This window comes from Acanthochromis polyacanthus, chromosome 1 (genome assembly GCF_021347895.1).
Source record: "Acanthochromis polyacanthus isolate Apoly-LR-REF ecotype Palm Island chromosome 1, KAUST_Apoly_ChrSc, whole genome shotgun sequence".
NCBI classification, from domain to species: domain Eukaryota; kingdom Metazoa; phylum Chordata; class Actinopteri; family Pomacentridae; genus Acanthochromis; species Acanthochromis polyacanthus.
In genome coordinates, this window is record NC_067113.1 from 63,523,131 (window position 1) to 63,542,786 (window position 19,656).

At 41.1% G+C, this 19,656-nt stretch overlaps 2 protein-coding genes across 5 annotated transcripts in view; one reads left to right on the plus strand and one right to left on the minus strand.

The window, feature by feature from the left end:
* Positions 1-228: 228 nt before the first annotated feature.
* rbm17 (RNA binding motif protein 17) lies at positions 229-17,947 on the minus strand. 3 transcript variants are annotated; one of them, XM_022214969.2, is made up of 13 exons: positions 17,849-17,947; positions 16,574-16,714; positions 15,734-15,850; positions 14,926-15,092; positions 14,586-14,698; positions 13,722-13,772; positions 10,266-10,404; positions 9,016-9,167; positions 8,605-8,649; positions 5,444-5,520; positions 4,480-4,578; positions 4,321-4,393; positions 229-522 (listed from the first exon to the last, which is right to left on the minus strand). In XM_022214969.2, exons 2-13 carry the CDS (start codon positions 16,694-16,696, stop codon positions 419-421), a joined length of 1,260 nt encoding a protein of 419 aa, XP_022070661.1. In that variant the 5' UTR covers positions 16,697-16,714; positions 17,849-17,947; the 3' UTR covers positions 229-418. The 3 variants fall into 3 exon arrangements, with proteins under 3 accessions (XP_022070661.1, XP_051810235.1, XP_051810239.1); XM_051954275.1 differs by having other exon boundaries at positions 16,574-16,698; positions 17,849-17,940; XM_051954279.1 differs by lacking the exons at positions 8,605-8,649; positions 17,849-17,947 and having other exon boundaries at positions 16,574-16,711.
* A 105-nt stretch (positions 17,948-18,052) lies between these two features.
* Positions 18,053-19,656, plus strand: part of il15ra (interleukin 15 receptor subunit alpha) — a 31,579-nt gene continuing 29,975 nt past the window's right edge. For both annotated transcript variants that reach the window (XM_022214972.2, XM_022214973.2), the window contains exons 1-2: positions 18,053-18,242; positions 18,662-18,865. In XM_022214972.2, coding sequence (XP_022070664.1) covers positions 18,164-18,242; positions 18,662-18,865 — 283 coding nt within the window. In that variant the 5' untranslated portion in view covers positions 18,053-18,163. The remainder of the gene's footprint in view (positions 18,243-18,661; positions 18,866-19,656) is intronic.

A 19,656-nucleotide genomic window follows, 5' to 3' on the forward strand; every position in this document is an offset into this window, starting at 1 on the left:
CAGGATGTCTGAATTCCTGGAGCTCAACTTGTGTTTTCACTATAGAGTGTTTGTACCAAAAAAAATACATTCCACAAAACTACCACTCATGCTGACTGGATGGCTGCAGTTCAGTCAGCATGAATAGTAGTTCTGTGGAATGCTGATTTTTCGAAGTAGCTATATTCAGCCTAATAATAAAGGTTCGACATGTTTGCATGGAATACTGATACACGAATAATACAGACATAATTTATACCCTTTATTTTGTCTTGACATAAAGGTAGTATTTAAAGATAACAAAACAGCAATCTACAAGATAGACTCACTACATACAGACACCGCTGTTCAGGGAAAATAAAAAAGGTTTATGTACAAGTGGGGAGATGACGTGTGCTCAGAGTGTCTGTTGGTATTTGTTTAGCTTCCCAGGGAGGCATCAGACCTGCTCACCGAGGTCCAAAACCCGGAACTTGTCTAGATTGTAGAAGCAGGCCTTGACGACTCGCCCACCAAAATAACGCCCATTCAGATCCACCACAGCTGCAGAAGAGAGAGACGGTTACCATCACACAAACAGAACTCAATACAACTAAAAGTACAATACACAGAAAGAAAACAGACTTCATAGACATTTTCATGCTTGGGAAGTATATGAATAAAGAACTTTAATCTCAAAATGTAGTATTTTACAGTAGCCTGTACTGTCTTTATCCTTTTGATTCCCAGAATGCCAGTTCACAAAGGCCTGTACAGAAGCTGCAACACTATCATCTTGTCTGTCTCTACACCAAAAGCTTTATTCATGTAGTTATTAAGCAATGGTTCAATTAAGGCTTAGTTTGTCCTAACTACTGGCACAGCCTGAGCTGCTAACAATATGTGGATACATGACATCAGGTATCCAAACAAAGACCATAAATACACTAAACCAACATGTCTGTCTTTCATACTGACCCATTCCAAGAACTAGGAAACAGATGACATAAGGGCCATTTTCCACATATGTTGCCTGTTTATGCTAAAACATACTTGCTGCCCCGAAGACAGACTACCGGAACACTATTCCTTTAAAAATGATACAGAGCATCATCTGTCCTCTATGACAGTGTTAACCTTATCATCAACGGTTCTCATATTGTTTCTGTGTCCTAATCCAATCATGGCTCCAATCCATTTTCCCTGAAGGACACCCAAGATCGCTTCAGGTGGTATATCATCATGCAGCACTTTGCACTAAAGCTTCAGTATTGAAACCAAAGTAAAGAGAATGAACATTTTGGATTCTGTATATGTTAATTAAGGAGCTTTAATGGCGCTGCAGTAGCATCATGTTTACTAGAGCAGCAGTCCTTGGATCAACTGTTTGATTGGTTGGTCAATATGCTCTTACCCAAGTGTCACTTACTTAAAATGTAATAAATGTTGACTCAGTCGTAATATCATGTGAAAGGAGTCATTGGTGTGTCTGCATTTAGTTAAAACCGATGGTGAACCATTACTGATGAAGGTATGGGAAAACTTGCTTTCTGTGTGCAATTCCAGACACATCTGGAGCAGCTTAAAGCTCAACAGCAAATTATGGAAACTAATTCACTAGAGGTATAAGAAACGCTGATGCACTGATACACTGACAGTGCTCCTATCTGGAGTAAAGCTCAGTGTATCAGTCAGCAAAAAAAAACAATGTAAGCCTATAAAAGACGTACCGCTATTGCAGTAGAGACAACATACAACATAGTTTGTAAACCCTATTCTTTACAACACTCTCAGAACACTCTGCAGCTGAGCAGATGTTGGTATGGAGTTAAACTATGTCTTCACGGTAAACTTCTAACCAGCTTGTCAAATACAATACTGGGAAGTTATTAAAGAGTGACCACATCATATTCCCTTTTCAATACCACTCTAACATACTGCATGCGCAGTGCCTTGTGAAAGTATTCGGCCCCCTTGAACTTTTCAACCTTTCGCCACATTTCAGGCTTCAAACATAAAGATATAAAATTTTAATTTTTTGTCAAGAATCAACAACAATTGGGACACAGTCGTGAAGTGGAATGAAATCTATTGGATATTTTATACTTTTTTAACAAATAAAAACTGAAAAGTGGGGCGTGCAATATTATTCGGCCCCTTTACTTTCAGTGCAGCAAACTCACTCCAGAAGTTCAGTGAGGATCTCTGAATGATCCAATGTTGTCCTAAATGACTGATGATGATAAATAGAATCCACCTGTGTGTAATCAAGTCTCCGTATAAATGCACCTGCTCTGTGATAGTCTCAGGGTTCTGTTTAAAGTGCAGAGAGCATCGTGAAGACCAAGGAACACACCAGGCAGGTCCGAGATACTGTTGTGGAGAAGTTTAAAGCCGGATTTGGATACAAAAAGATTTCCCAAGCTTTAAACATCTCAAGGAGCACTGTGCAAGCAATCATATTGAAATGGAAAGAGTATCAGACCACTGCAAATCTACCAAGACCCGGCCGTCCCTCTAAACTTTCACCTCGAACAAGGAGAAGACTGATCAGAGATGCAGCCAAGAGGCCCATGATCACTCTGGATGAACTGCAGAGATCTACAGCTGAGGTGGGAGAGTCTGTCCATAGGACAACAATCAGTCGTACACTGCACAAATCTGGCCTTTATGGAAGAGTGGCAAGAAGAAAGACATTTCTCAAAGATATCCATAAAAAGTCTGGTTTAAAGTTTGCCACAAGCCACCTGGGAGACACACCAAACATGTGGAAGAAGGTGCTCTGGTCAGATGAAGCCAAAATCCAACTTTTTAGCCACAATGCAAAACGATATGTTTGGCATAACAGCAACACAGCTCATCACCCTGAACACACCATCCCCACTGTCAAACATGATGGTGGCAGCCTCATGGTTTGGGCCTGCTTTTCTTCAGCAGGGACAGGGAAGACGGTTAAAACTGATGGGAAGATGAATGGAGCCAAATACAGGAGCATTCTGGAAGAAAACCTGTTGGAGTCTGCAAAAGACCTGAGACTGGGACGGAGATTTATATTCCAACAGGACAATGATCCAAAACATAAAGCCAAATCTACAATGAATCATCTTCCTCTAGCACTTGGGTTTAGTGCCAGAAGCCTTAGAATGTTTGATTGACATTGTAGGATTTGAAATAAATTCCATTTTTTAATGAAAATTTCACAAAAACACAACACCGCAGAGCGACAAATTTCCAACAATCAAACGTCGATGTGAAATGGACAAGAGAGATGCTGAGTGCTGCTGTACACAGGAGATGGAGGAGACTGATGTCTGATGCATTGTACGCTACACATTTTATTTCCGTTTAATATTCTTTTAATGATTTAATTAGAATTTTTATATTGTTTTAAATTCTTTAGGCAAGAAAAAGCTTGTTTTATCACAAAATAGTGAAAATAATAAATATATAAAAATACCAATATAGCAAAAAATCCATGATACAAAATTAGACATATACAGTTTAAAAATCCACGATACAGTGACACTGCAAACAGTGAACCATGATATGGTGAAGGACCACTGCACAGCTAACATGGAGGAATTTAGTTTTAGTCACTTCAGACTTAATGTCATCACAGAGAGAAACCAGGTTTACCGGAGTTTCAACTTGTGTTTACAGCTGTTGATACAACGGTCACCTCCAGCCTGTTAGTAGGTAACCTGACCTCTGACCTCTCTCTAGGAGGCCGACACACACCAAGAGACTTTCCCTCCTGGGGGTAATAAAACGTTTCATCATCATCTATAAAACTATGTAGTGTGACACTTTTAAATGATTCCTTATGACAGAGCGAGTTCGTTCCTAGAGCGTCTGTCCTGCTTTCTGGGAGGTGTGATGTAAGAGCGGTTCTGCTGGTGCTGTAGGGAGACGGCTGGGTTGCTGGGCCATGTATGATGTAACACCGCAGGGAGAAGAGTCTCACCTTGTTTCTGATCTGGGTCGACTCATTTAGAATAAGACACACTTTCACCCACATTATTAGAGCAGTTACACAATCTAACGATGAAAGTAAAACCATTACATAAAGTTCATCTCAATTAAGAAACAGCTGCTTGCATAAGCAGATGCAATAGAGATTGTAAAATGACTCGGTAAATGCAGAAACACACTGGCAATGTGCAGGATGACCATTTACAGTCTGCAAACGCAGGGTCAAGTTTAGAGTGTCAACTGAGGTCCAGACTTTTTTGTGACATCCAACCTGTTTTGAAGCAACATGACTTGCTTCAAGTGCAAGATTCAAGCTCTGAGTGTAGACGTGTTCAGGCTTTATAAAAGTAAAGTATGAGCAGAGAAGACTTCATATAACTAATTACTGACCTTTGATGGCTGACTCCACTCTCTCAAACTCCAGAAATATCCTGACAGCTTCATCATCTAGCACTTCTGCAATCTGAAAGGGAAAAGCATCCTTCTTTTGTTGTCCTGTTTGATAGCATGAATTTATTCTAGTGAAGATCTGCTATTTACTTTTCTCACCTCAAAAATTACACATTTAACCACTTTGCCGTATTTCTCGCACTCTTCTTTGGTCTCTCCCTCCAGGTCTTCATCCACTTCTCCTCGGCCCACCATGTTCTTAAAAAAAGACAAACAAAAAAAACCATGCAAGACAGTTCTAATGGACTTCAGAGAACACTGAAACCATTCTCACCCAAATACAGTTTCAAGTTCATCATTTTGTGATTTCAATAAACCAAAATCTACACTAAAAATGCTTTCTGACTTTTGACTGATTTCTGTGTTCTAATGTCAAATGGCCTACTTGTGTTCCATTTTGTGAAATACTTTCTAGACAAAGGACAGGTATTCATTGCTCTGAGTTATTCTGCAATACCTGTCAACCCTAGAAAGTGGCCTTTTAACCCTCCTTTTGTCCTCACTTACAGGCACCAAAAAATATTGTTTCCTTGTCTAAAAAAATCCAGCAAAAAAATTCCCCAAATTTCTGAAAGTTTGTGAAACCTTCAAGAAGAAAATTCCAATAATCCCTTCAAAGTTTCCTTTAAAAGTTTATTTTAAAAAAATCCCCCAAATTCGGCAAAAAAATTCTTGCAAATATTTTTTTTAAAAAAAGAGTAAAAATCTTCAAAAAAAATCCCAAAAATATCTAAAATGATTACATATATATCAGTAAAACCTAATATTTTCTTTAAGAACATTCACAAAAAAATCAACCAAAATCCAGCGAAATTCGCTGGATTTTGGTTGGATATTGATTTTTTTGTGAATGTTCTTAAAGAAACATTTTTCTTAGCATTTCTTTTTTTCCCACCAAAGATGTTCAGAAATTTCCCAAAAATGTTGAAAATGTGGACATCAGAAGTTTCACTGTGAAAATATTGTTTTGTTTCTTACATTTTTAAACTTTAAAACGGGTCCATTTGACCCGTAGGATGATGCGAGGGTTAAAAAAAAAAAACACACAAGGACACACACATACCCTTAGCAGGACCACTTTGGTGGGGTTTTTGAGGATTTCTGTGAGCGGGTTTGTCTCGCTCTTCTTGGAAGAATCCGCTGTTTGGATGGAAGCAGATGAAAAAGTCGTGTTTATTTCCCTAAAGGAACATTCACAGGCTACAAGCACGCTAGATGGAGCAACTGAAAGTGCAGAACAATACCTTATATTGGTATTGGTATATGGTATTGCTCAAGAACAGGAGTCTGATTCAATACAGGCGATAAATGAAACAATTCTGCACAGGTTTTGTTAAGAAGCTGTTGAAAAATAGGGCTTTGTGAGTGCTGAGCTTATGATATCTATTCTGTTGGCTGTATTCATCATATTTTAAAGCACTGCTTCTATCGTGTTATACGTGATGCTGAGCTACAAGTCTACATGAGGCATCCAAATGTATTAATGCTGTTAGTCTGACTGGAAAATAACCAAGCAGCAGCACAACAAAAGTTCTCAAACACTGAAATATGCAAAACAAATATAGAAAAGAAATGATTCATTGATTTGTAGATCAAAAGAAAAAAATTAGTGAGTCTTTTTAAAAGACTGTCACTTTTGAAGGAAAAAAACAAATACTAGCTCTTTAGTTCCAGTTTCTATAATTTAGGCTGCCATCTCCTGGTTGATCAATATGCTTTCAGCCCTGCAGGAGTAGTCCATTATTCTGAGAGGCAGGAGGGACAGACTTATCTCCAAACATTTCCCTTCTCTGAACTGCGTAATGCAGGCTGCTAGGTCAAAGTCTATCTTGATGGAATTTGTTGAAATAAACAAACAGATGTAAATGATTTAATATGCTGCAGATATAAGCTTCTGTGTTTATATATAATTAATTCAGCCCATAAGGCAGCCAGTAGAGTGCTCTCAGCGCACACTGATCAACTGCTGATTTTTTCTTGTGACCAAATGCCTGGATGAAAAGAAGATACAATTTCAACCAACCCAGATTTCCTTTGGTAGACTACAGCCTGACTGTAACCTGATGCCTTTCTGCCTTTTTTTTTTAAATGTTCAGTTGGCCAAAATAAAACGTGTGAAGATGGCACTTTGGACTCTGGAATGATTTGATCTGTTTCTCTATTATTGACATTTCTGAGACTCAACAATGAATTCCTGTGCCAATGAGAAGCTGTCTAGTTATGTTTTTTAGTGCAGTTTGGCTGTCAGCAAGATGATGCAAAACCTACATGGCCAACTGTCATGAAAAGTGGTTGAGAAGCGGAACATGTGTTAAGGAAGAACACATAACATTTTGGTGTGGACCCATCACTCTCTCTAAACCTGCGAGATCAGGCATTGGCCTTGAATTGATAATAAAAATAACCACTGGTTTACTGCACATATGAAGTATATGCAAACCTTCAAGCTAATCCCTGATTTAACTCACTGTAAGACTGACGTACAATAATTCTGTAACATATAGCAGTCATCCTCAGCCTAGTGATTGGAGCAAAGATGCCTTTAAGATGCTACTTAGTGTCCTGGCTGACATTTGAGAACAGAGAAAAATGTTTAAGACTGACTGTCCTCACATCTAACTGCAGTGTTCTCGCCAGTGCATTTCAGCGTAACGGCCCGTTACACTGTCATAACGGCCCGTTACACTGTCTAACGGGCCGTTACGCAGTCTTAACGGCCTGTTACGCTCAGTTTAAAAGATTACGCTGTGATTAGGGCTGCTACGCCAGCGCATTTCAAAGATTACGCTGTTGTTATGAGAGTGTGTGGCTCCGTCATGAGAGTGGGAGAGAGAGCAGTGTGTGTGTGTGGGAGGAAGGGGGAGGGAGTGGGAGAGCGAGTGAGACAGACGGGCAGTCGGTGCAGTCGGGAGGAGGAGAGAAGGTGTGAAGTTGCTGGGTACTGTGCGGTTCAGCCATTGTTGATAGACAATAAAGGCTGCAGTGTTCTTCGATACGGCTGGGCTCCTGTGTCTTTGCCTCTACGGCTGCTGAGGAAGTGAAGGGGGTTAACCCCGGGCTTCCTGACCACGGTCGGGAGCCGAACAGGAAGGGTTAACACTGTGATTAGGGCCGCTGCGCTGTTATTTTGACAGATAACGCCATGTGCGATTGTTTTTATCAACTGGGTGCCTATCTAAGTTAATTTATGTCTCCCCACCTCAGCCGTACTTTCCTGTCGATTGACCCGTTCCCGTCTATTGCGCATGCGCGCTCCCGTCTATTGCGCGCGCGCGCGTGCAGGAGGACCTGCCGTTATGCTGAAAAAAATCCTGGCGAGAACCCTGAACTGTTCACCATTCTGTACAGTAAACTGTGCTGACAAAGCTGATGTAGCTTATACACCTGCAATAGTTGTGTAGAAAACGAAGCAAAGACGAACCTTTCATCCAACCATGACATCTAGCGGTCAATAACAAACACGACATCCAGTAATCGGAGGGGAAAAGTTGACCGTTTTTAAATCAAAGCATGACATTTATCGATGTTAACAAGTAAATACCCATCATATTTACTCATTTCATCTGTGGTGTGAGTGTGTGTACATACAAATATAACCTTTAAATTTACAGCCAGTGAAGCTGATAAACAGCTGTCATATGGCTAATAAATCATACAAACCTACAGACCTCCTAAAGAGGTACATTCTGACTTATAAGTCATATTAACATGGATTTATAGGTTAGAAGAACAGGTTTAAAGAATAAAGAAAAATGGAAGGCGCAAATGCCAACCGTGATGGATGCAGGCCAGTAAGGATCAGAAGTAGAGCTGTTAGAGGGAAATAAGGGAAACTTACAGCTCAGTTTAAGCTCAACAAACAGCATGCCACAGAGGTAAAAACTATCCTCAAGTGGAAAGCAAAGATTACACTGAAACTAGGCCAAAATGAGGCTAAAATGAGGCCACACTGCAGCTTTGACTAAGAAATAATGGGCAGAGAATACTCATGCATAAATCTACAGAAATTCATGCAAACACCAGATCTAGTTCTGCAGATCTGTCGTACCAACACACACAAGGTTTGGGAAGCACTAACCTTCAAACAGAAGTTTCACTGCTTTCCATGTAACTCCATGTGACAATACACATGTACAGAAAATCCATGCAAACACACTCCCACACACACTTAAAAAGGGCAGCACATGCTGCAACTGGGAGAGAGAAAATGGAGAGGAGGCCAACCTGCAGAGCCTGAAGTTTCAGCAGCACCTGACTGGCTGGACCCTGCTGCTCAGTCACACACAAAAACACACACACACACACACACCACACACACACGCATACACATATACAAATGAAAGACATGCACAGAGTCACTGTAAAACATCTAGCTGATGCTAAAATGACGTCACGGACAGCTGGAGAGCAAAGATACACATGAAAACATTAATAGTGGTCACTTGTTTGAAGTAAAAGCCACTGCAGGCTGGACACCGACTGAATCAAGCTTGAGATGATACAAGCAAAAGTAGCTGTTCATGCAGTCGACACATAAAAGGACTGGAGAGCAGACTGTGAAAAAGACAAAGAAAAGCAGAAAGCGACATAAACAGCAGAGCATCAGTAGGTTGGACAGACAAAGGCAGCACTTACGTTTTTCTGCTGCGTCTCCTATGATGATCTTTCCACCTCTCTTGCTCGTCTTCTCCACAGACAGCGCTGTGCTCAGACCCTGCTCGTGTTTCCCCAGACCCTGGCCTTCTTTGAAGCCATACTTCTGCATAATCTTATGAGCCACCGTACCTCTGTGGAAGAAGACACGGAAAGTTCTGGGAAAGTCTGAATTTGTTGCACTACTACAGCTAACTGTCATCACTGCAGTGTACATTTATTATTTGATGGGCTGTCTATAGGGTTGCAAAGGGGCGGAAAATTTCCGGTAAATTTCCAGAAACTTTTCATGGGAAGTTAAGCTGGGGAATTTTGGAAATATTCCAAATTAGAAACTTTCCATGGGAATTATGGCAATTTATGGGAATTAACTGGAAATTGGGGGTAATTTAAACAAACTGTATCATATCCAAACATAAATGTAAATATTTTTTGTCATAAGCAGACATCCATGCAAAATAATACAAAAACATGACATTTCAACAGAACTTTAGTTTTTATTTTTGTATGAACAATTATTTTAATGAACAACCAAAACATGACTGTTGAGTAAATACTCACCCCCTCCCCCACCCAATCAAAAAGTAAATGACCCCCACCCCCCCAAAAAAAGTCCCATTCAAAATGTTAAATGAAAGGAGCCCCACTCCCTCCAAAAAAGTCCCATTCAACATGTAAAACAAAAGCCTCTTCCGTCAAGCTTCGCAAGCCTAGTTTCTGCATGTTCTGCATTTTTGCCAAAACCTTTCAGGCAATGGCCTCTTCCTAGGCCTCATCAACATCCTCCATGTTCACCTCCTCAACATCCGACGCCAATGACTCCTCTTCAGTGTCACTGTCCAGCCTTGTTGAGGATGGCTCTGTGTCAGGAATGCACAGTGTATGTAGGGGGCGTGGCCTCAATAGCCCTGCAGTAAGCAGTGTGCTGTGTGCATGTAATTGAGGAGTGTACTTGCATTAAATCTGGTTGTTTTAGCCAAGCCTATGCTACAATATATTCCCCCCAACTATATTCAAGTTCCCTGTTAAGGGCCAACCTTCAATTTTGTAAATTTCTTATTTATTCCCGTTTATTCCCATATATTCCCATCAATTCTCATATATTCCCGTTAATTCCCATGGAAAGTTTCCAACTTTGAAAATTCCCGGAATTTTGCAACCCTAGCTGTCTATTATATGAAACACAGCTGGCCTGCTTGTTGTGTGTAGCTGTATTTGTATGCCCCACTCACCCCATGTTGGCCAGGAAGGAGCTGGTTGGTCCGGGTGGTGAACGTGGTCGATCTGAGTCCTCGTACATGGGTGGAGGGATGGCAGCCTTGGAGCCTCTGGCAGGACGTCCTTCATCCTCGTAGGAATATGAAGAGGAGCCTAAACACACACAACAAAACATGACTAATGCGGAGCACAATTAAATAACTGACTTGAATTTGTAGTACTAGTTAATATTTAGTGGATGGATTATAAACTTTACATGTTTACACCTTATTTAATTCTCAGTTTTGCTCCTTTTTATACCCATTATATCCACTTAAAAAACTGAAGATGCTGCTGAAACAAACACCACCACTCTCTTCTCCAATAAACCAAAAATTGTAAAATGCAATTATTTTGACTGATTTGATGCAGGGACAATGTGTTAAATACATGGACAAGCAATGCTGCCCTCTGCTGGCTAAGACTAAAATCATCTCTGACTGTGTGTGTCCACAGGATCAGTCATTTCCTCACCCCTCATTTAGGGTAGGGCTGTTTTCCACGCTGTGTGATTCCATGCTGGACATCCACATTACAGCATCAAAAGTAAAAGTGAGCACACTGTGCAACAGAAATAATCGTCCTGGTGGAAAACAGGTGGACATCTTTGGTGTATTATACACATATAGTATAGAACAGTACAGGGTTATATAACTAAAACTAAAAGCCATCGGAATCTACATGTATTTAGTTGGTGATGCAGAAATCACATAAATATGTTTTTATGTTTGGTTGTTTAAACTGCTGCTACTGCAGCTGATAGAACACAAAGAAGAAAACTGATGAATTTATTAGTATTGATTACAGAGAATATTCAGTCAATAACGTTAGTTTCACTTTGATTTGGTCACAAATTTACGTGTATTCAGTTTGAATGTCTGAAGCTTGATAGTTTTATTGTCTGTTATCAATAATCAGCTGCATTGATCAGTAGTGGTTAGCACTTTCGCCTTGCAGCAAGAAGATCCCTGGTTCGAATCCCGGGGTGGGCCTGGGATCTTTCTGCATGGAGTTTGCATGTTCTCCCTGAGCATGCGTGGGTTTTCTCTGGGTACTCTGGCTTCCTCCCACAGTCCAAAAAATATGCTGAGGTTAATTGAGTACTCTAAAATGCCCGTAGGTGTGAATGCGAGTGTGATTGTTTGTCTGTATATGTAGCCCTGCAACAGACTGGCGACCTGTCCTGGGTGTCCCCTGCCTTCGCCCGAGTCAGCTGGGATAGGCTCCAGCACCCCCCGCGACCCTAATGAGGATAAAGCGGTGTATGGAGAATGGATGGATGGATGTTTAACAGTTTTATACCATCATTCCTGTCTTACATCATTTTCAGTCACAGCTTTTTACTGTCATAAATTTTTCTGTTCCTCATTGTTCTCTATTAAAACAACCACAATCAGTTAAAGCTCGTGTCCGGAGTTTGAATCGCAGCGTCTCCCAAAAAACTCTTGGTCCCACCCTCCCTCTGATTTCGCCCCTTTATTTGTGCACGCGCGCAGTACCTGACAGGAGTGCCCGTAGTGCTGCAGCATCTTGCCTGTTTTGCTGTTTTCCACTCTTCTACATTTAGTACATTTAGTAAATAATAAAGGAATTACGTTAGAATGCTGTATTGAGTCTAACTTGTTCTAATACCAAAATAACATGAATCTGCTAGGACGAACGAGTAAAGTTTCAATATGTGATTACACTCGTGTATCCCTCTCGATGACGTTGTTTATCAAACTTAGCGCATTTACGCGTGTATATGTGTTACATTGTTTATTTATTTCTATCTAGAGTTCAGAATTGCATGACTCCTCTGACGAAGAGTATGTCCCAGACGGCCCAACATCTTCCTCCAGAGGTCGGGCATCTAAACGAAGCCGTCAGGCGGGCTATGGAGGCCGTGGTCGGGAAGCGACGCGAGCACCCTGAGCCAAAAAACGTCCTGCAGTCTCTTGGCCTGACAAGCCGTGGGATTGGTAACTTTTCTGGAAGTTGCTGAGCCCTGATGCTCTCTCCTCCACAAGCAAAACAAATGTGCACGCGGTTGCGTAGTGCGTAGCTCGCCCACCTCTGCATGGGCTTCCTTGCTGTGCGCGTAACCGTTGATTGACAGCATGACAAAGCTGAAGCTCGAACTTGATTGGTCGGCAGCAACCGGCGCTTTTTGGAATAACATGGGGGTCTATGAGAGGAAGGCGGAGCTCATGAAAAAATTTTCATATCGCGTCATACTAACATTATATTATAGTATCGAACGAGACTAACACATTTAAGCTTTGTTAAACAATGATACATAAATTGAAAACAAACGGAAACTCCGGACACGAGCTTTAATTTTGTGCAGAAGAGAGTCAAATGATGGTTAAATGCTCCTGTTGGTGTGACGAGTTTGAAGCAGAAAGTCTGAGATAACGAAGAAAGTTGAAAACCTCCTTCATACCTGTTAACTCTGACTGAAGGTTTAGTTTTTGTTGAGCTGAAAGTCTGACTGTGTTAAATTGCCTTCATAGTTCAGTCCTCTGATCTGATAAACCAACGTCATAAACACTAGAAAAGCTGCACCGGTTAAAATAGAAGCATCTTGTCAAATTTAAAATCCCCTGATCAGTTATTTATTATGATTCCAGGTCCATATAGGCTGAAGTCTGGGTTAGGACCACGGTCCATCAGTTAGTGACATGGGGTCTAGTATGTAGTGGATTAAAAGATTTTAATAATCGAGTTACTCGAATAACTCAAGGAATCGTTTCATCGTTTTCATGCAATTTCAGGGTTAAATTGCACTAACTGTAGTTCACTAAATATAAATTGGGCATCCAGCACAAATTTCTATCTCAAAAAAACATTTAAAATAACCAAACTAAAAGTACTAATACAGGCTTCATCGCTCATGTTTGACACTAAATTCAGGTACATTAGGCTCATTTCCCCACATCAAACTAAATCCAAACACCATTTATGTTTGTGTTTATTCATACTGGAATACACCGAGTCAAACTGTGTCATTTCTGTTTGTTTTAAAGTCTAGAGTTAATGATTTACTATTTATTCACTACACTACTTAGCTACAGCTTCTGCTGCTGTTACTGTGGCTCCACTCTGTTGATGTTCAAAACTGAAAAGTGACCCAGGGTTTTTCCTGCAAAGTGTTTCACTGTCCAGTCAGGCCACACCGGACTTTCCCAGGGATTTCACATCAGCAGTGAGACAGTTTTACCATTCAGCCAGGCTGTCCAATCACACTGGTCACCACATTCTCCATCATCACCATGTAGCTAAGAGTATCTGGGAACATGTACCTTTAATGAAGGCTTATAGGCCACCAGCAATACACAAACGATGTGACATAATCTCACTGTATGCAGACCCATTATGCTTTCTGTTGTGCATCCTGCAATGCCTGATTCTGTGCAGGAAAAACCGTGTTGATGTATAACCAGACTTACCATCTCTGTCCACAAGTGATGAAGGAGGGGCGATGGCTGCTCCACCCATACCTTGGGCAGAAAGGGAAAAAACCAAGGTAAGTGAAATTAACATTTTGTTGAGGTTTTGACACATGGTGACTGTGATATATGGCTAGAAAATGATTTGCTTTGTCTCAGAAGTTCCTATTGTAGCACATGATCATAGAACTGAGCGACGCGACCGTGCTGATATCATTTTGTTCCCCTCAATGAGCATCATGCAGTTGACTAGTCTCAATCTATAAATGGTCACAGTGCACTTTGTGACCAAAACGATGAGTCACAAACCACAGAACATGTGAGAGGAGAAGCAAACACGCAAAACACACAAAATGTTTTAGTTCCTAAAAGTGGATGTCATTTGAAAGCAGATGATGGTAAATGAGCAAAGGGTCTTGAGCGGATTAGACTTCAAACAACAGCGCAAGTTTCTATTACTGGTTAAACATAGATTGATGATTAAATGCTGTTAGAAAATTACAGAATTCTTCTAAATGTCAACTAAAGACAAGGGCTGCAACTAACGATGCGTCGACGAGTCATCTGAGCACGATATGTCATCAAAAGCGGAAGTGAGCGCGCAATGCAACAGAAATCCCCTTCCGATCGGAGCGTGGAACACGGACGAACGTCGGCGCTGCATCGTGCATGTATTATGTATGCACGATGCAGCGCGGACGTCCTCCGGTCGGAAGGGGATTTCTGTTGCATTGCATGCTCACTTCCGCTTTTGATGACGTATCGTGCTCAGACGACTCGTCGACGCGTCATTAGTTGTAGTCCTACTAAAGACAAACCATCACAGTTAAATTCTATGTGTGTTTAAGCACTCGAAGTACATACTTCGTTTCCTCCTCTCTTTCTCATACTCCTCCTCTTCATCCGAGTCTTCCTCTGCTGCCGGGAAGCGAGAGAATCCACTCGGAGCTCCACCATCGTGTCTGTCTTTCCTCTTCCTACAACACACCAAGTTCACAATTTAGTCGCGTGTTTATGTTGTTTCTTGCAAAAATCGATTAAATAACAAATAACTTAATGCCACCACATTTCCCTGTGTTCTCACAAACACTTAAGAAAAGACAAGTGAATCATTTCATTTTGCAGTGTTTCTAACAGTTTTCTGTGCGAGCTATTATATATTATTATATTCTCCAGCATGCAGAGTAAACCAGCACGGCAGTACTTTTCCCTCTCCTCGATCTCCTTCTGCCTCTCCTGCTCCCTCTGTCGCTGTCGTTCCTCTCTGTGTCGCTTCACAACCTTCTCGTAGTCGTTGGGGAACATTGGGTCATATTCGTCTGCCAACGGAATCAGCACATCACCAGAGGAGAAACCACTGGGCACTGCATCCTGAAACAAACACAGACACAGGACAAGTCTAAGAAAGGAGAATGGAAAGAGACGCCATCTACAGGTGGTCTGGGTGCTTACATTTACTTTTTAAGCACATAGAAGGTAGAGTTTGTGTGCTACAGATTGCTCTGTGTCGTGTTATTAACATTATCCATCCATCCATCCTCTATACACCGCTTTATCCTCACCAGGGTCGCAGGGGGTGCTGGAGCCTATCCCAGCTGACTCGGGCAAAGGCAGGGGACACCCTGGACAGGTCGCCAGTCTGTCGCAGGGCTACATACATAGACGAACAATCACACTCGCATTCACACCTACGGGCAATTTAGAATAGTCAATCAACCTCAGCATGTTTTTGGACTGTGGGAGGAAGCCGGAGTGCCCGGAGGAAACCCACGCATGCTCAGGGAGAACATGCAAACTCCATGCAGAAAGATCCCAGGCCCACCCCGGGATTCAAACCAGGGATCTTCTTGCTGCAAGGCGAACGTGCTAACCACTACACCGCTGAGCAGCCCTATTATTAACATTATGTGCAAGAGTTTTTACTCTGCATCTTTGGACAAATCAGGAAAGATAGTTGTGGTCCCGTTGTCCATATAAAAACATGGATCACATTAACAGTGAGTGGCACAGACCTTGAGACCAGCAGCAGCATGTGGAGGAGTGTCAATAATCTGTCGTTCATCACTGGAACCTCCTCTCTTTAGATCAATGACAGGCGCCAAGACAGTGGTCTGCTTCATCCGCTGGGTCTACAAACACACACACATGTTGTAACTGCAAGGCATTTTACATTTAAAGCAAACATGCACACAGTTACATATCATTGCTATGAACTCACTTTCATGCATCAATTTCCTAGCTGTACTGATATGTTATTCTATTCGCCAGTCAACACCGAGGCTCAGCACTTTCACTTTGAAACTACACTCTACTGATGACAGTCTCAGAAACACATACCCACAATTTCAGGGTTTCAAACATAAACTAAGGAAGCAATCCTGACAACGTGCAGGGTGGAGCTTCCTGTATCATTCTCCTTCAGAACTGGTGTCTGAGTCAAACATGGCTGCATGACTCAAGCATTAAAACCTGCAATTCTTGCCACAGTGAACAACGACGAGAAGTTATAAATGTTAAACAGAAAGAGTGAAAGCATATCATTCAAGTGTGATGGTGGACAGATGTGAACTTGTAAAGAGCTCATTCTAATGAGAGTTCTTTTAGCTCAGGTTGGATATGAAAATGCATGACCACACTGTGGTGTAAAAATTGCATTGGTGTTGCAACACATTCTCAGTTTTTCTTTTAGATATAAAAGAACTAATTATCAGCTTTGTTTTCAATTATGTATTAATCCATCACTTCTCCTGCTGTTTCAGGTGTTTGTTGTGCTTTTGTTACAGTACTGATAAATTTCGGCAGGTATCATTCTGAGGTGAAAATTTAGATGTGTATGATTGTACTGCACTTACCTTGGCCTGTGTCAGAGCTGCTTTCTTCACTTTAAGCTGGGACTGCAGCAGCTTGAAATTCTTTGACCATCCTTCGGTCTTGGTGTCACTGGCACCCACACCGAGGTCATCATACAGCGACATTGCTGCAAGTCAGTGCTCCTGTTACCATTAAACACACACAGTTTTCATTTTTATGCACTATAACTACCTTCAGGAGCACCTTATTGTTCTTTGTTAATGTAAGAGAAACTGAGGTTGTACATAATGCAGCAGCTTAAGTACAAATATAATATAATATAATATAATATAATATAATATAATATAATATAATAGCATCACATTACTGTCCAGTACATTGAGCTATGGAGGCATCATTTACTATGAAGCCAAATAAGAAAACTAAACATGCAGGCACACAAATAAGCCTCTTGGATGACAACAAAATATCACAAGGCAAAGTCAATGAATTAATTAAATCTTTAATCAGAGCATTTCAGTTTTGAATCTAAAGTCCAGCTTTAGATTGTTCTGCAGGTTATTCCTGTTCACAGGTGCACAGTGAGGGAAACTGTGATTCCAAAGCTCAGTATAAAACACTGGTACCTGCAGTTTAACCCAACCATTTGAGCAAGATCTTACATTGCCAAGACACCGGTGAAGTCAGGCAAGGGGGATAACAAAGACAGCAGGGGTCTCATAACTGAGTAAAACCCAGTGTCTATCATGTACTATAATTATCACCAGTAATAAATCTGACCTGCAGAGGTGGTAGATGGTGTCTAAGATGAGTCACAAAATGTGTGTATAAAATGTCACCACAAGCCAGGTCTGATTAAAAAAATCTGCCTCAATAAGCGTTTCTCTGCATGCATAGGGAAACACGACTTATAGCTGTAGGAGAGAAAAGCTAATTTAATCATCAGTTTGGACATATGATTTTTAACAGCTAGCTTCTCCTCCTACTAAAATCCTCAGATACTGGTATTCTCCAACTCTTTAAACATTTGTACTAATCAGAGTACAGGCTTCCAGGTTGTAATAAACAATTTAAAGAATTTTGCAACTTTGTCAGTGTGATCTGAGTATTTTTTTAACACGCAGCAGGCTAGCAGAAACTAGCTAACCGTTAACATTAGCTGAGATAAGCTAACATTGCTCCTGAACTGTCTGTTCCTATGCGAATTATGTTGAGCTATTTCATCTGTGTCAGAACCTACCGAAGTTAGACATATGTAGACTTTAACTTAAGGTAGGTAATAAAAAAACAAGGGTTTAATAGCACATTTCATTTACCTCCTCGCTGTACGTAAAGGGAAGCCAGCGGTTCAACAACACAGCTACCGTTTGCCGGTATTTTCCCCTCTAGCGCCTCCTAGTGCCTGGAGGACTTCTCTTTAAAAAAAATCGTATGTAGAAACTACAAATATGACGACCACAAAAGCAACCAATTATGTCACAGTGGGCGGGTCCCATTTGGTCATAAGAGGAGTGGTGTTGGGTGAAAGTGAAAGTGTCTGACAGTAGTTGAGTGGCATCTGAACTTCGGACAGTAACGATGGTCTGGACCGGTCCAGGTCTACTTGGCGGACAGGTTCTAAGAGCGGTCAGATGGATCCCGGTTCTCTCTCTGTGTCTATCTGCATTATGATGGCTTTTCTGCTCGGAGCTGCGACACTCTCCAGCGGCGGTAAGTGCAAAAAGTCAGCCCAGCCAGATCACACTTGACAGCAGAAGTCCTTTACAAAAATAGTCCTATTTTGGACCCGTGAATCAGTACAACCTGCTCTAATAATATTTTATAATCGGATGTGATTTTGTCATTTTTAAATATTAAAAAAAAAAAACTAGCTGTAACATTATAGTAACAAAATACACCTTTATAAAGTTGAAGGATAACAATTAGATTTCTATGAAAATAAAGGAGCTTTAAAGAAGCTGTCCTCTGATCCTCAGTGGATCTTTTATTTTGACAGGACAGCCGATTTTAGTTTTTAACCTTCACCTGAAACCGCACAGGCCTGATACACACTCTGTGTGTCTCTGTATCTCTGCATATGTTGTAATTCTTTTCTGTCATGTGATTTTTTTTTTTTTTTAATTATTCAGACAACACCAGCTGTCTGTGTCCACGCATTCCTTCATGGAAACTGAGTGAACCTCCAGAACAGGGTTGCTACCAGATTGAAGAGCACTATCGGTACCAGTGTGTGGAGGGTTATACGAGGAAAGTAGGAACCTCAAGTCTTACCAGATGCAGACCAGATGAACATGGTGACCTACACTGGACCACGCCCTCATTACAGTGTATACGTAAGATTAATTTATTTATTGATATATACGGCTTTTATATCTGAAGATACAAATCACAGATACCAGAGTGAAGCAATGTGTCTCCACCCAAATAGCTTATGTACAGGAACCACGATAATACAGACACACTGCCTGTCCAAAAAAATAAAGTCGCCCTCTGGATTTCACTAAGCAAATAGGTACGATCCTTCCATTGGATAATTACTGCAGAAATGAATACGTTTCAGCTGCAACAACTTATTTAACCCTAGCTGATGCAGTGAGGAGCTTCTCAGTTCTTAATCATCTTGGAAGACATATCCTGTGGTCATGGAAAGGATGTTAATCTGTCTCAGAAGGGTCAAATTATTGAAAACCAGGTTAAGAACCATCCAACGTATTATTAAAACCTGAAGGATAGGGGAGAACCATCATTTTCCAGGAAGAAATGTGGTTGGTCAGGTGGTCTGATGAGTCCAGATTTACCCTATTCCAAAGTGATGGGGGCATCAGGGTAAGAAGAGAGGCTGATGAAGTGATGTATTCATCATGGCTATTGTCTACAAGTCTGTGGGGGTTAGGGTTATGATCTGGGGTTGGTCAGGTTCAGCAATGTTATGTTTCCGAAGAGTGAGGTCAGCTGACTTCCTAAGTATACTAAAAAATACCAGCTCTTTTCACGAATGGAGTTATTCTTCCATGATGGCATGGACATGTTCCAAGATGACAATACCAGGATTCATAGGGCTCACAGTGAGAATGAGTGGATCAGGGAGCATGAGACATCATTTTCACACATGGATTGTCCTCCA

Excerpts from the sequence above, each read along its gene's own strand:
- rbm17 (XM_022214969.2), bottom strand. The coding sequence starts at position 16,696 with ATGTCGCTGTATGATGACCTCGGTGTGGGTGCCAGTGACACCAAGACC. Across the intron at positions 15,093-15,733 it reads ATGCTGCTGCTGGTCTCAAG|GATGCAGTGCCCAGTGGTTT; the intron begins GTCTGTGCCACT and ends TGTTTGTTTCAG. Across the intron at positions 14,699-14,925 it reads GAGATCGAGGAGAGGGAAAA|GAAGAGGAAAGACAGACACG; the intron begins GTACTGCCGTGC and ends GGTGTGTTGTAG.